The sequence below is a fragment of the Globicephala melas genome, chromosome 1 (genome assembly GCF_963455315.2).
Source record: "Globicephala melas chromosome 1, mGloMel1.2, whole genome shotgun sequence".
Classification (NCBI taxonomy): domain Eukaryota; kingdom Metazoa; phylum Chordata; class Mammalia; order Artiodactyla; family Delphinidae; genus Globicephala; species Globicephala melas.
In genome coordinates, this window is record NC_083314.1 from 14,196,459 (window position 1) to 14,212,277 (window position 15,819).

The 15,819-nt window shown below is 38.5% G+C and overlaps 1 protein-coding gene across 1 annotated transcript in view; it reads right to left on the reverse strand.

Moving 5' to 3' along the window:
* The window catches only part of USH2A (usherin), a 773,776-nt gene that overhangs the window by 270,917 nt on the left and 487,040 nt on the right, over nucleotides 1-15,819 (reverse strand). Inside the window, exon 40 of the mRNA XM_060289919.1 lies at nucleotides 7,182-7,810. Coding sequence (XP_060145902.1) covers nucleotides 7,182-7,810 — 629 coding nt within the window. The remainder of the gene's footprint in view (nucleotides 1-7,181; nucleotides 7,811-15,819) is intronic.

The following is a 15,819-nucleotide window of genomic DNA, read 5'->3' on the forward strand; positions in this document are numbered from 1 at the left end:
TTGCGGCGAGTTGGGGCTACTCTTCGTTGCGGTGCATGGGCTTCTCACTGTGGTGGCTTCTCTTGTTGCAGAGCATGGGCTCTGGGCGCATGGGCTTCAGTAGTTGCAGCACACGGGATCAGTAGTTGTGGCTCGTGGGCTCTAGAGTGCAGGCTCAGTAGTTGTGGTGCACGGGCTTACTTGCTCCGCAGCATGTGGGATCTTCCCGGATCAGGGATCGAACCTGTGTCCCCTAAACTGGCAGGCGGATTCTCTCTTTTTTTTTTTTTTTGCAGTACTCAGGCCTCTCACTGTTGTGGCCTCTCCTGTTGTGGAGCACAGGCTCCGGACACGCAGGCTCAGCGGCCATGGCTCATGGGCCTAGCCGCTCCGCAGCATGTGGGATCTTCCCGGACCAGGGCATGAACCCGTGTCCCCTGCATCGGCAGGCGGACTCTCAACCACTGCACCACCAGGGAAGCCCAGGCAGGCGGATTCTTAACCACTGCGCCACCAGGGACGCCCAGGAAGATATATCCTTTTGACAGTACTGAGTTGGAAGACATGAATCTACTTCCACAGAAAATTTTTGTAAGGAATTTTATAGCAAGGTGGAGAAGGCCATTGTCATTATAGTGAGTAGGCTATCAGAAATGGTATCTAATTTGATCATCCTCCTGAAAATATCCTGGAGCTATTACTAAAAATAAATGTGTCCAAGCTTTTTAAAGAGCCAGTTAGTTAAATATTGGATTCTATTCTTTCCAGTGCCTAAGACTACATTTACTAGAGTGTGGCTAAAATATGTGAGATTAAAACTTTCATTCCGTTTAATTTTCCATGGCCTTTTATATATCTACTGTTCATAGAAAGGATTATAAAATATTGTTGCAGCCCAAAAAACTCAGCATGTTCCTGGCCTAATAAGCAAAAGGTATGTTCTCTAAAACAAGACTTTTACATTGAAATTTTCTAAACAGAATTGTAGTTTCTGGCTGGGAATAAAATGTTTATTTTGGAGTTGCTTTGCCAACAATGATGATTTCTTTTATTTGAGTGGTTCTTAATTGCTTAGATTACCATTCTGTTTAGTTATTGTAAATTTGCAAAAAATAGGACAGGTGGGTAGGTGTTTAAGGAGCTACTGACTTTTACCTATTTGTTCAGATCCCTGAAGAGTGGCCCTAAACAATCAAGGGACCTACAAGATCCTGGTTGTAAGCAAAAATTTAGGGAATGTAGGTTAGATGTTTGGCTTCGGGACTGAAAACTGTAACACACATAAACATTGTAACTTACTTCTAATTTCTTTAACTCCATCAAACCATATTTAAGAACTTTATGAATAAGAGGATTTATGAAGATTGATATAATGGGTTGAGAATGGGCTAAGAATAAATATCCTTGATATTTGATGTAGGTTACTCAACCAACGCTGTGAGACTTGGAACAAAACGCTTAACATCTCTGGGCCTCAGTTTCCTTGTATCTAATGTTAAGAGACAATCCTCGCCCTCATATCTACATAGAAGATTTTATAATTCTAAGACTACTTAATCAATACAGAATATGAATGACCACAGGGCATGAGAGTGTGGTAACATTTGACTCCATATGGTAATTCCTCTCAACAACTGACTCCCCGGCAAATCTTCTCATACAGAACAAGGTGTACAATAAGTATTTGTTGAAATGAAATTAAATTTTTCCTTTAAGATATCTTCCTTTTCTTTTAAAGTTGTTAATATTAATTTTTTTACTTCGGATATTTGATTTGCATTTTGTATTCAGAGAAAAAACCAAAGATATTGATACATACAGGAAAATAAATTACGGTCCTTCACCTCGACCTCCTCCTATCCCTCCCCATTCCCACCCTGTAAAGGTGAAAAGGTGATAGCTTTGAATCTATTCTGCCATACTTTCTCACACAGCAAATATATCCACACATAGGTACGTTTTCTCTCTCTCTTTTAAATTTTTTTCAGGAAAAATTTTATTTTTTATACCCATTTTTATACCCATTATTAATCTGTAACTTGCTTTTCACACTCAACTAGAGATCATGGGACACACCCTATCATGTTTTATGTTGCATAATATTCCTTTCATGGCTGAAAACAGACTATTCAGTTATCCTACTGACTTGACTTTATTGTTAAAAACCATATTTGAAAATGTATGTATACATACGATTGTACATTTTTTTTATTTAAAAAATTTTTTGGCTGCACTGCACAGCATGTGGGATCTTAGCTCCCCGACCAGGGACCGAACCTACGTCCCCTGTGTTGGAAGTGTGGAGTCTTAACCCCTGGACTGCCAGGGAAGTCCCTGTACTTATTTATTATTGTATAGGTTAGCAAGAATTGCTATATCAAAATGTATGTTTAGTTTTAATCATTACTGATGGATTACTTTCTGAAAAGTTTGAAGTAATTCACTTGATCACAAACAATGAAAGAAAATGTCCATGATTTGTGTCCCCACAAATTCTTGAAATTACTGCTCCTTTTAGAGATCAGATTTGTGATTACCAGAGGCAGTGGTGGGTGAAGGTGGTCAAAGATGAAAACTTCCAGTTATAAGATAAATAAGTACTAGGGTTGTGATGTACAACACGATTAATACAATGAACACTGCTGACATTACATATGAAAATTGTTAAGGAAGTATTGGGTTGGCCAAAACGTTTGTCTGGAATTTTCCATAAGTTGTTACAGAAAAACCCGAACAAATGTTTTGGCCAACCCGATAAATCCTAAGAGTGCTATCACAAGGAAAAAATGTTTTCTTTTATTTTGTATCTATAGGAGATGATGGATGTTCAATAAACTTACTGTGGTCATTATTTCATGATGTATGCAAGTCAAATGATTATGCTGGACCCCTTAAATGTATACAGTGCTTTGGGTCAACTCTATCTGAATAAAACTGGAAGAAATAAAAAGAAATTACTAATCCTTTTGGTCTTGCCAGTATTACTTTATTATTTCTTTAATTAATTTGTAGTCCCTTGACTTTTTTAAGATATAAATATTTTCAAACGTTATTAACTCTTTGTATATCCTCTTATCACATTTTTTATCCATATTTTATACTTTGTTTTCTATTGAGTTGTCTTTTTATCATAAGTTATTAGAAGTTCTTTGTTTATTATGGGGAAATAATTTATTTTTCTATAATGTCTTATAGATGTATTTCCCCAATCTATCTTTTGAAGTTTAACTTTTTTTTGAGGAATCTTATATCTTGCAAAAACAAAATTGTTTTCTAGCTAAATATAACTATCTATTCTTTTAAGGCTGCAGGGTTTGCCTGTGAAATGGGGATAATAATAGCCTTTATCTGACAGGGTTGTAGTAAGGACTCAGTGAGAGCAATTCCTGGAACTTAATATGAACTCAGTGAATATTAGTTGTCATTTTATTTCCTTCCAAATTCTGTAATACCCTATATGGGAAAAGAAACTGAAAAAGAATGCATATATGTATATGCATAACTGAATCACTTTGCTGTACACCTGAAACTAACACAATACTGTAAATCAATTATACTCCAATATAAAATAAAAATTAAATTAAAAAAAGAATTTATAATTTTTTAATGGTTTGATTTAAGCAGCTATCAAAGACCAGCCCATCTTCAAAAACAGGTGAGAATGATGACTAAGACTTAATTATTTTTACTTTGGTTTATTATCAACCTGTAAATGAGCAATGCTAAGAGTACACACCATAGCAAAGCTGTGCGTGGACACCATCTGGGGGACAGGATTGTTGTTCCTTGTCGCACACACACCAAGGCTGGTGGTTTTGGCGATCTGAGCCAAGAGAGGACTCTTCTACCTGAAAAGCTGAGAGCTGCAGGCCTGCTCTTTCATTCTGCTTTAGCCGTGGGAAGGTGGGCCTGCGAATGGGGCCATCAGAGTTCAGAGGCTCATGTTATCACCAAAAAGCAATTTTTTTTTTTTTTTTTTTTTTTTGCTGCGTCAGAGTTATACAACTTAGTTATTCTATGTTTTATTTTTATGAGTCCTCAATCGTACTCAAGACTCCAGTGGAATAAATTTATAAACTGACTTTTTCCTAATCTGGTTTTATGTTGAATATTTGTTAGAAATGGCTACTGAATCTTACGTCTTTTTTCTGCATCTATTGATTAAAAAAAAAGGGCTTTCTCTTTTAATCAGTTGATTTAAGCAGTATGTTGATAGATTTCCTGATGTTGAACCAACCTTACATTTTTGGAATCAGACCAGATTTGTCCTGGTATACCATTCTTTTAATATACTCCTGAGTTCAAGTTGCTAATATTTTATTGAGAAGCTTTGGCTCTATAGTCGCAGTATGAAAGTAGTCTATAGTTTTACTGAACTATCTTTTTCAGGTTTTGGTATTTTTTTACCAACTTTATACAATGAAATGAATTTTCTTAAAGTTATTAGATATCACATCAAAGTGCGTGGCTTTCACACAACCGCTTTGACAATATATATTCTTTTCCATGTAATCAAATAAGATATTAAGAATGTAATTTTGATATGCAACTTTCCCTTTTTCTTTTTTTTAAAAATTTATTTTATTGAGGTATAGTTGATTTACAATATTAAACCAACTATAACTTCTGCAGTACAGCAAAGTGATTCAGTTATACATATATATATATATACATATATATGTGTTCTTTTTCATATTCTTTTCCATTATGGTTTATTACAGGATACTGAATATACTTCCTTGTGCTATACAGTAGGACCTTGTCGTTAATGCAACTTTCGCTTCCTAATGCTCATGTCTATGCCAAGTTATCTCTTTATACTTACTAAGATGCTACTTTGGGTTATTTTCTAGTTGGCCTAAGTATGTGAAGTTTCCTTGCTTTCCCTATTAGATGCAAGCTCTTACAGGTGGAGGGGTGGTGAAAAGACCACATGGTACAAAATGGGAAGAACTAGGGTGAAATACCAGTCCATTTCCTTTATTATTCCCCAACCTATCAGTTGGTAGTGTTTATTCCTGATTTGTTTCTTCCCTCAAGTCTTTTCATTTCTGGGCATTTTATATATCTGTTTATGTTGTTTTGACTAAAAGGTACACTCCATGAAGGCGGGGATTTTGATTTGGCCACTACTGTATCCTCAGTGTCTAAAAGAGGCACTCAGAAAGATTGATAGGTGCTCAATAAAGGTTAGTAGAACTGAAATTATTATTATTTTGTCAATAATATTACTGACAATTCTCTTCATCCTAATATTTGCAATGACTATGAAATAAATGTAGAATAAATTTCTCTACCAATGCATTCATGACCATCCTTCTGTTTTCCTCATATTTTATCCATTTGCAATTTTAACTTTTAAATCTTATATTTCATAAAGAGAAATCACTGTATTGCTGTCACATTGCCTCTGTTTACCAGATAAGCATATCACGAGCACATTGACTTTGAGTCTGAAGATCTTTTTGAACCTAATGTGAGCCCAAAATTCTGAAGCGTAAATATGTTGTTTTGATATTATTTAAACACATGTAATCCAATAGTAGATTCAGTTGAATATTCCTGATGACTCTCTTCATTGATAACTTCTGATTTCCTAGTTATAAAGTGAGAATTAATAAAAGGTGCGAATTTTTAAAAACTATCACTAATGTCCAACGTCTGCATATTCCAAGCACCTTCTTAGAGACTTTTAGATTCCTGACCTGGTGAGTGCCTGTGAGATTCTGCTCCCAAGCCAAGCTAATCTAAACTTTACCTTAGCAGGTTGACAAGCCATGTACACTGTCTTATTCCTGGATGAGGTTACAAAATGCAAAGAGGAAGGAAAAAAAAAAAGAATGAAAGAAAAAGTCAGGCAATTTGTTTTGAATACTTTTGATCACCGTTTATGGATGCTGAATCACATAGACTTGGGCACTGAGCCATTATTTTTCTGAAAATATTTATCATTTTTCAGATCTGCCTAGTTATTAAATTCTTGTTAGAAAGAATCCAGAAAAAAGTCCATTATCTAGCTTTGCCTTTGTGAAGGGACTGTGTTTATGTCACATCATATTGATTGGTACTGCTACTGAAGTTTTGCAAAATTCCCTTAGGATTGAAAAGAAAAGTCATTTCTGAAATGATGAATAACTCTAGGTTTGTTTGGGGTTTTCCTTTGGTTCGTTTTGCTTTTCCTTTGAATGAAGAACAATTCTTAAGATTGCCCAATTCATACAATAAACATCGTACCTCATGTCCTTCAAATTGATTTCCTTTTAGTGTTTTATCAACAAGATTCTATACATCTGTGGTATTTCTATCAAGAAGGCGTGTTGCTTTGACCGATCTCATGTTGAAACTAAGATAGACTTATAAAAATCGATTTCAGTTTGTAGGTTCAATTAAATTTCTTCAAGAATTTACACTATTTAGCATCACCCAGTGTTTGCTTTTGGTGGGACGAGAGAACGCACAACAGAGATTCAAGTAATAATTTCAGCAGATGAACTCTGCTGTTATGCAAATGCCCTTTGTTTTGTGCTCTGGTGAGCAAGCTGCTACACCAATGCTTTTGGCAGTAGTACAAGATTGAATCCATGGAAGCATGTGTGTATTTACACAAAAGAGGCTTCTAAGCTACAAAACTCCCTCCTGTTTGGTTACACTAATTTCCCTTGAATGAAGTTTGTATGCAAGCCAAAACAATGGTAGTTATCCTGTGCTCTAGGGTTCATTCCCAGTAGTGTGAAGTGAATAATTGAACAGTTCCTAGATAGCCCCGTAATCGGCGATTTTTATTTCTTTCCCCATCATCTTGATCCTTTGATCATTAAAAAAAAATCAGAATATCGGTAATTGGAACTTTTGTTAATACACTAATCCCTTCCCCCGTATCTCCCCACCTCCTCTCATTTTCTGATCTATTTAGATCTGACGTGGTGGTTCAGCTAAGCATCCCACGGTGGCATTCAAAGGATTTCAGGTGTGTGAGGCAAGTGGAAGCATCTCAACAATATAATTAAGGGGTTACAGGGAGAAATAAAAAACTGACATCAAATTCAAGATAGCTTGGGCCAAAGGCCAAAAACCCAGTTTCTCCAGTGAATGCCTAAAACAACACATGTGTGCGTTCTGTCAGTAGATGGCTCTGTTCAACACAGAGTCAATCCAGGGTAAATTCCCATGTCTGCAGTGGAGACAGACACGCCGTATCTTACCTTGGCTGCGTCGGGTCCTAGCACATCCACCACGGGGGGCTGCACCCCAGCAGGTCGTGAGGGTCTCGTGGTCACTTCTGCCCAAGCGCTGCTGTTTGTACCTCCTCCAAGAGTGCTCACCAGGACCCGATACTCATATTTTGTCCATGGGCTAAGAGCAGAAGTCTTGTCGATAAACCTCATGGGATGACCTCTCGGGAAAGTCACCAGGGTAGTAGCTTCTTCCTTCCCTTCGACTCTTCTCTCGATTGTGAAGTTCTCCACCAAGCCGTTGGGATGGGTGGGGGGTTGCCAAGATATAATCACGGACGTTGGGGTATCGGAGAACAACTCTGGTCTCGGGATACCTTCTGGTGCGTCTGGGAGTGTCCATACAGTCTGAGACTCTGGTGACAGGGAACACCCTTTTGAAGTACAAGCTTCTACTTGAAATGTGTAGGCTGTATATGGGTGCAAATGGACCACTGTGCCATTAGTGACATTTCCAGAAGTTTTTAAGCAGAGACGGCCATGTTGGTGAATGTTATAATGGGTAATGATCCCATTGTGCTTTAAAGGATGCTGCCAGGTGACCAACATCATTCTTGACTTCACATCCCGAAGAATCGGAGGGTCTATAGGTCCAGGTTCTACAAAGTAGAAAAAAAAGTAAGACAGGATACCTCTTAGAAACTCCCCACATCTCCTCAGAACAAAACTAAAATGAGTGGTAACTCTCCTACCAGAGTATGAAACTGGACACCTGGTGAAGGCCACTGAGTAAGTGGCCAAGTGTCTCTTACACATTTACTCTTAAATGTGTCAGAAATATGTACTTGTTGAACATTATCAAATTCAATTGTCATTTTTGTCTCTAAGATAGCTTTATTAAAATCATTTCTTTTTATTAAAGCTAAGGATTCAAAATATCACAAGGACCTGAAATAAAGACCTTAGGAGAGAAAGATACAAGAGGGCGGTTGTAACCAAAGTTGCAGCTTCCGCCCCATTTTTCTAGAACCCCAGTAACTCATTATAATCAATAACACTGTCTTAACAAACCTGCATATTTCACAGCCCAGTAAGATCCTTCAGCATCTCTCATTATATATTCCATATTATCCCCGGGTCTGTTTATCATTCTAATCCATGTTTTGTAATTTATCTACTCCCTGTTAATACTATAGGTGATTTTTTTTACTGTGACTGTGACAGAAGCTGCCGATTTAGCTCTTTCACCTACTGATAAATAAACAATGCACAGATCTGACCTTTAGGTTAACAGGTTTAATGCTTGCTCCACTCAGCACTCTAACTGATTCAATTATCATAAAGGTTCAGGAGGCTCCATGAATACTGAAAAAGGCCCACCATATGCCCGCCTAGGTGTTGTGGAACAGCAAATATCCTGCAGCCCTCCAGAGAAATCCCTTAATTGTAAATAATTTCACCATGCGACACACTCAAGTCACCTTGAATGCAAACCCCTCAGCCTGCGGAGGCAAAGTGTTATTTAAGCTTTACTGGGCTGCGTTAAATTCTGCAATTTGAAGGGCTGTTAAGTTTTTCAATTGAAATTTCATTTAAAATGCAGGTGCTTTTTATTATATTGAGGCTTTACTGCTCTCTGGGTACAAGCAAGAACATGGTGCAATAACACAAATCTGGCTCAATCACTGATCAGTAACAGCTGTAATTCCAGAACATTTAGCATTCTTATAAACCACGGCCCGAAATCTATAAATTGCTACAACAGATCAAGAAACATCCTATATCCCCCTTTTCTGCCCACAGCAATTTGGACATTTATGTGATTTTTCCGTGAACATTAGATTTTATGGAAGAATCTTTAAAAAAGATATACTTGGATTTAGTAATTGTTTAAAACAGCGTTGATTACGTGTGTGTGATTCAGTGTTATACCCAAGGTTTAAATTTTAAACGCGACCACTGCTTCGCAGAGCCAGTGACTACAATAATAGCTGATGATAGGAGCGTATTTTCACACGACATGATCCACGTATTTGTCACCAACTGGACTGATGGTAGAATCATAACTACTTTTTGAGAGGAAAGCTGTTACCGTACACGAACCCTGAAATCAAGCCATTTTTGACAATTTGGTAATGCATCCTATGTGAAGAGAAGAAGGCTTAAAAGTACAGTGATCTCGATACGGATCACATTTTTCATTTTAGTCTGTTGTTAGCTTTCATTTTAAAGCTTTCGTCAAACCACTGTGACATTTCTTACTTTTGCTCTCCGGTACACAGTAGCGGTAGCAATTATTATATCAAAATAGGGATGCGGATCCTTTCTTATTTATACTTGTCATCTAGGTTTGGCTCTCTCCTGAAGAAAAGCAAGCGCAAGTCTTGTAAGATATCAATGTTGTCTTGTAAAACGAAATCCTCTGAGATTGGGGTCCATAAAATCAATGGTGGAGAATCAAGCCTTTCAAGTCTAACCCTAACTCACCCTTCCCCGCTGAAAAAAGAATAACATATGCTTACAAATCAGAATATTTTCTATTAGGGTTTTCACTCGGGTCTTCCATAATTATCCCTCATCTGTGCATTATCTCAAACTGTGAGCTTCTTCAGGGAAAAGTAACAAGAATGATGCAGTTTGTTCTCTGTTTTGATGGGGATAAGCCTTTTATTCCTCCTGACTACGATAATAGTCTTATCAAGGAAACATCCAGGATAATGAACTGGTACTTCAAGCCTCCACAGAACACAGCCTTTCCTTAAAGATGATCTCCTATCTTGGAAAAGAAGAGATGTCTAATTTCAATTGCACGATCTTTTCCCCCCCTTGAAAGCCAGAATACATTTTATGAGCTTCCGGCTCTAGCTGAGTAGGGCCCCAGCACTGGCTGCAGGAAGGGTCCTTGAAGCACGCGACTCAGGAGAGGACGCCGAATGCAGCTTAATTAGCTGCTTTGGCTAAGGAAGTGTTAAAACCTGACTCCTGGCACGCTTTCAATTTAGTGCTTTAAAATGATAAGCCGAATCGTCTAGTTCTATATACAAATCAACCGGCATGCTACTGCATGGCTGAAAGGGTCACCACAATTATGTAAAACATGAGTAATAACTATAATTGGGGTAGTTTGCTAATACAATAAAAAGCTCCGAACATGAGAAAAGTTATGCTCACAGCAGTAGCTATCACTTCTAAAGTAAGAATTCATGGATGAAATGACATGAAAAAGATGGTTATAAAATTTTAATGGAATGATAAAAGGCAAAAGTCAGCCTCTCAGCTGAATTCTTAAAATCCCTATATATCACAATCAGCTCCTTAACTGTAAAATCAATGTGGAGTATAACATGTTGTCAATGCGGCTGTCACTGGAGGGGAGACCGGCAAGTATGACAGCCACACAGCTCAGCTGGCTAGTGATGAAAATACAACCGAACAGCCCTCTCCGTGGGTGTAATTGTTTAGAGAACTCCCCTCCTGGAGCGGGGAACGGGGAACATCCTTTCTGTTCAGATCACTGATTCATATTTCAAGCTGTTTCATTACAGCATTAATAACAGAAAGTAGTTTCATTTTGGCAAATGAAATTATCTTTTATGGGAAACGATTTCGCTCATCAGCTTCAAAAATTCAGCCCCATCTTAAAAGAGAGTAATGAGATTGTTCACAGAGGGGCCTGCTTATTTTTATACTCAGGGGTGTATACTGGGAAGGATGGGCGCGTAGGCATGTGTGTGTGTGTGTGTGTGAATAAATGGTTTGAATGACTCACATCTGTAGTGTGTATATAACTTTTTTCAGTCGTTTTCTTGGGTCTTCTACAACTTGTTTGCTACTAGAGTTACCAAAGATGGCTCAGTTTTCCCGGTATGTTATTACCGCCTTGAAGCAACTTTTTGCCATTCTAATTAAAAACTCACTCTGTTCAAAAGCTCTTTTTCAGCAATATTAACTCCATAAGTGGATATCCTCTAAATCTGCCAATGAATTAAAAATCAAGGTGGCAAATAGATGGATATATAATTATACGGAGTAGTATATACCCTACGCTAATTGTTCCTGTAGCCTCTTGATACTCACTACTGAAATGTTAGCAGAAGAGTGGAGTGATGGATTCTATCCCATCTTTAATCATGAGTTTTTTTATCAATTTATTATTTATACCCCAACTACTTCCCCAAAAGATTTTTTGACAGCTCATAATAAAAGACTTAAGCAATAGGACAAGTAAAATAATGATAAAGAATACTTAATCTCTTGATGATGAAGAGGGTACAATAGTTGTATCCCAAAACAAATATTAAGAACGTGCACCGCAGCTTGGCACAAGTATGAACATTCAGCTTCTTGACAACTGATGAAACAGGAAAAGAGCTGTGTAACATAGGCATCGTTGCTCAATAAAAGAAACATCTGAAGACTAGAAGGTTGTTGAAATTGAAAGGATATGATGTATCGTCTGCAAGTAGGTGAACCGATACTGGGGAACTATTTTCTCTCTTTCTCCCGAGACCAGGACAGCAGAGGAAGGCTAGGAAGAGTGTTCTGACTCCCAGACTTGGGATTTGTTGTATGGTGAATGGCTATGGATTTTTCCTTGAAAGTTTGGAACAGAAGATGAAATGTGTTGATGTGAGAATTCATGATGGCAGAAAAAAGTCCTAAAAGAACTAGAGGTTCCAAATTTGGAAGAACAGTGGGCTTTCTGTTCCCAAAAGAGATTCAAGAGCTCAAGAGGGAAATTGAGGCCAGGTGGATAGAAGTTTTCATGAATCGATCCATCCTTTCAAAGGATTTTCTATGGGTCACTTTCAGCTTCTGATCTTAGGATATAAAAATGAAAATGTAAAGATAATAAATATTTGTTTTTATAAATTCTGGGAATGCAAGGATTTGAGGGGTGGAATCTATGCAACAGGAAACAAAGTATGTAGGCACATACATACAGGGCCACTTCGCTCTCAAAATCAGCAGTTTACATTACTTACTTTGCATCAAGGATCTTCCATTGTGGGTAAAGTAGAGACCTACATCACTGCTTGAGAGGATAAGCATTCACGACTTAGTATTTAAAGCAATTAGGACATGTATTTGGAATAGAAAAGCAAAATCATCGTGCAGCACCACCGAAACTTACAGTTCACATTTCTTCATTCAATAAAATAAAATCTACTGTTACAAACCTGTGTCACTCTTATTTACAAATGTTTCTGTTTTTCTCTCACATAGAACACTCAAGATCCAGGTTGACCTTCAGTTCTAAAGCACACTGATAAAAAAGATCTCTACCATGCAATATTAGTTCTAAAATTTAAATACTCTTAAGGATACAAATATACTTACTGAATGATTGGAAAATCCTGCTCTAGAAGTATCTCGATCAACCGATCAAATTTCATACCACAAGTTTCCTTCCCCTCCCTGTCACAAGGACTCGGTGTTTTACTCATTACAGGTTGTGAGAATAAGAAGGAAACGTGTTTTCCTTCTGGAATTCTATTTCTATATATCTGTTCCCCTTCATTCTGAAATAGCACATGGTTTTGGGCCAGCAGAGGTCTCTCTAATTAGAACATTCACTATCCTAGTCAAGGCAGCTAAGGTTGAATCACAGGGCCAGCCAGCAGGCTGCCTCTGACCAAGGCAAAGAATGAGGACTGCCTTTGGGATTTCCTTCTCTTACATCTGCCTCTCATCCTCGCCCTCCTTGGCTCATACACAGAGGCTGGAACCACGGGCAGAACATCCTGCAAGCCGCCCTGCCTGTCTCAAGTGTCAGTGGACACCTCTTACAGCAATTGCTTTTCCCGCCTTTTTCTGAACCAATGATGAGGAAGTAAATTTGAAATCTGATGTTGATGTGAACTCCAAATAGAAATCATTCCCTATTTCCTCTCCTGGTGTTCTCATCCAGAAAGGCTTTCCTGACACCCCATGTTGAGGGAAATGCTCTCCTCTGGGCTTGCTCTCAGCTTTGAACACTCTAACTATGGTTTTACTCTATGTCTTTCTTGCCACCAGACAGTGGATGCCTCAAGTAAAGAAAACTCTCCTATTCATCCTTGTAATTTTCATGTCTCTTTCAGTCCCTCCCACATGGCAGTTACCCAGTTAAGGTTTGCTTGGTTGTGTTTTCATGGATTTGCTTACGTGAGACTCTTTTTCATCAGTCCATTAACAATTTTGGGTACCTGCTCTATATGAGACCCTCCACCAGGCACTGGAACTACAAAGATAAATGAGATGGAACCCTAGGTCCTGAGAAGTTACAATTCAGAAGGAGATATCGATGGTACACAAGTAAACACAAACCAAAATTCTAAGGTAGATATGAGGAGGGAAGGCTTCACACAGGAGGTGACGTATGAGCTGGGGCTTGATGGGTGACTAGAATGTTGTCAGACAACAAACGAGGCAGAAATGTGTTCTGATACTGATTTCAATGAACATTGCAAGATCTTTCTCTTTTACTGCAGAAGAACAACTGTTGCTTTGTAAACTGCTATGAGAATCTTAAAGATGAATGAAAGGGGAAAACTGCTCCCAACTGCTAATGAGGAAAGTAAAACAGGACCCAGATACTATGATAATTTCCCTCATTGCTTCATCCTTTGCTCACAGCGCAATTTTAAGTACGGAAAAAATAACAGTAAAACCTAATACTATGAGTGAATACAATATGTTAATAGTACTGAAAATCTCACCGTGTAAGTAATAAGATACATCTTTCTATCTTTTAGCAGACGCCAGTCAAAACTCATGAACAATCAGTCTGTGAGCAAAATAATGAACACATGAAAAACTTGTCTAAGTAAATCTACAGAAACAACTGTTCAAATCCCACAAACTTTATTTAATAATGCCTCTTAGATTAATGGTTAGAAATACAAATGTGGAGTTTTTAACTACAAATTTAGTGAAATGATTCAACTTTTAGTCTTTGAAAAGTATTTGACAACTCAATGGTCATCCCTAGAAGCAATCTGGATTTTCTGTTTTGTTTTGTTTTGGGGGTAGAGAAGTGATTTTTAGAAAAGAATCTCATTTTCATCAGGTTGATCTAATCGTGTATACCTATATGTTTGTTGTTAAAATGACTCAAATAAAGAGACAGTCCATATTTCAGTCTTGTTAGCTAAGAAACCTTGGGAGAAATCTGAATTTTCTTAGTCTAGGGAATCTACATTTTTCAAGAAAAGTGGGTTATCTTATATTTTACACAGGGCAGGATTTTAGGAGGCAAAAGAGCACACGCACATTTAAGCTGAAGGTGAAGGAGACTTTCCCTTCCAGCCAGCTACCATTTTCACATGCCTATACTGCACGGAAAACAATTTTAAGCACACAAAAGAGAGGGACAAACAATAAAATCAGAAGAGATGGTTATTTCTGGTTAAAAGATATCAAAAAGTTTCAGCTGATAGGTAAGTGTCTTCATGTTATTAATCCCATGCTCCCAAGTCTATCACAATCTTAATGCATTTTTGTAGGCTGCAGACATTCTAGGTGCTTGGACTGCCAGCAGCTTGTTCGGAAAAAAAAAAAAAAATCACGTGTTTTTTGTATTTATCTGGTTGCAAATAGTCGAACACTACACTGACCAAGTTGGATGGAAAAAACATCTGTTATTAACACAAGTTTAACTGGATTTAAAATATTCATAGGAAATGTGCATTATTATTATCTGGCATCAGCACACTAGATTTTTTTTTTTTTTTTTTCTTGTCGGGGGGTGCGCGGGCGTCTCATTGCTGTGGCCTCTCCTGTTGCGGAGCACAGGCTCCTGACGCGCAGGTTGAGCGGCCATGGCTCATGGGCCCAGCCACTCCGCGGCATGCAGCACGCTAGATTTTTTTTTATTATTATTATTATTTTTTATTTTGCAGTACGGGGGCCTCTCACGCTGCGGAGCACAGGCTCCGGACGCGCCGGCTCAGCAGCCCTGGCTCACGGGCCCAGCCGCTCCGCGGCATGTGGGATCCTCCCGGACCAGGGCACGAACCCGTGTCCCCTGCATCGGCAGGCGGACTCTCAACCACTGCGCCACCAGGGAAGCCCCCCACGCTAGATTTTTAAAACTGCATGGTACTGGATATTGGTGGCCCACTGATGTAAATAACAAATTATTTGAAAAAACACTATTAAAATTCCTCACAGGGGGTTTCCCTGGTGGCGCAGTGGTTGAGAATCTGCCTGCCAATGCAGGGGACACGGGTTCGAGCTCTGGTCCGGGAAGCAACTAGGCCCGTGAGCCACAACTACTGAGCCTGTGCGTCTGGAGCCTGTGCTCCGCAACACGAGAGGCCGCGATAGTGTGGGGCCCGCGCACCGCGATGAAGAGTGGCCCCCGCTAGCCGCAACTAGAGAAAGCCCTCGCACGGAAACGAAGACCCAACACAGCCCAAAATAAATAAGTAAATTAATTAATTAAAAAAAATGGTAGGAAAATGATTACAGAAGAATGAAATATTTAAAAAAAAATAAATTCCTCACAGCCTTTTTCTCCATCTATGAGAAACTCTCTTTGTACCCAAGCATTTGTTTCTCTGGCTCTAGGTACCTTCCTGCCTAGGTTTCTCTTTCTGCTCTCAGCTGGGTCACAGGCTTGATGAATATCATGCTCTCACGGTATCATATGAAAAATATTGCTATTGGTGACCGTTTTTTTTTG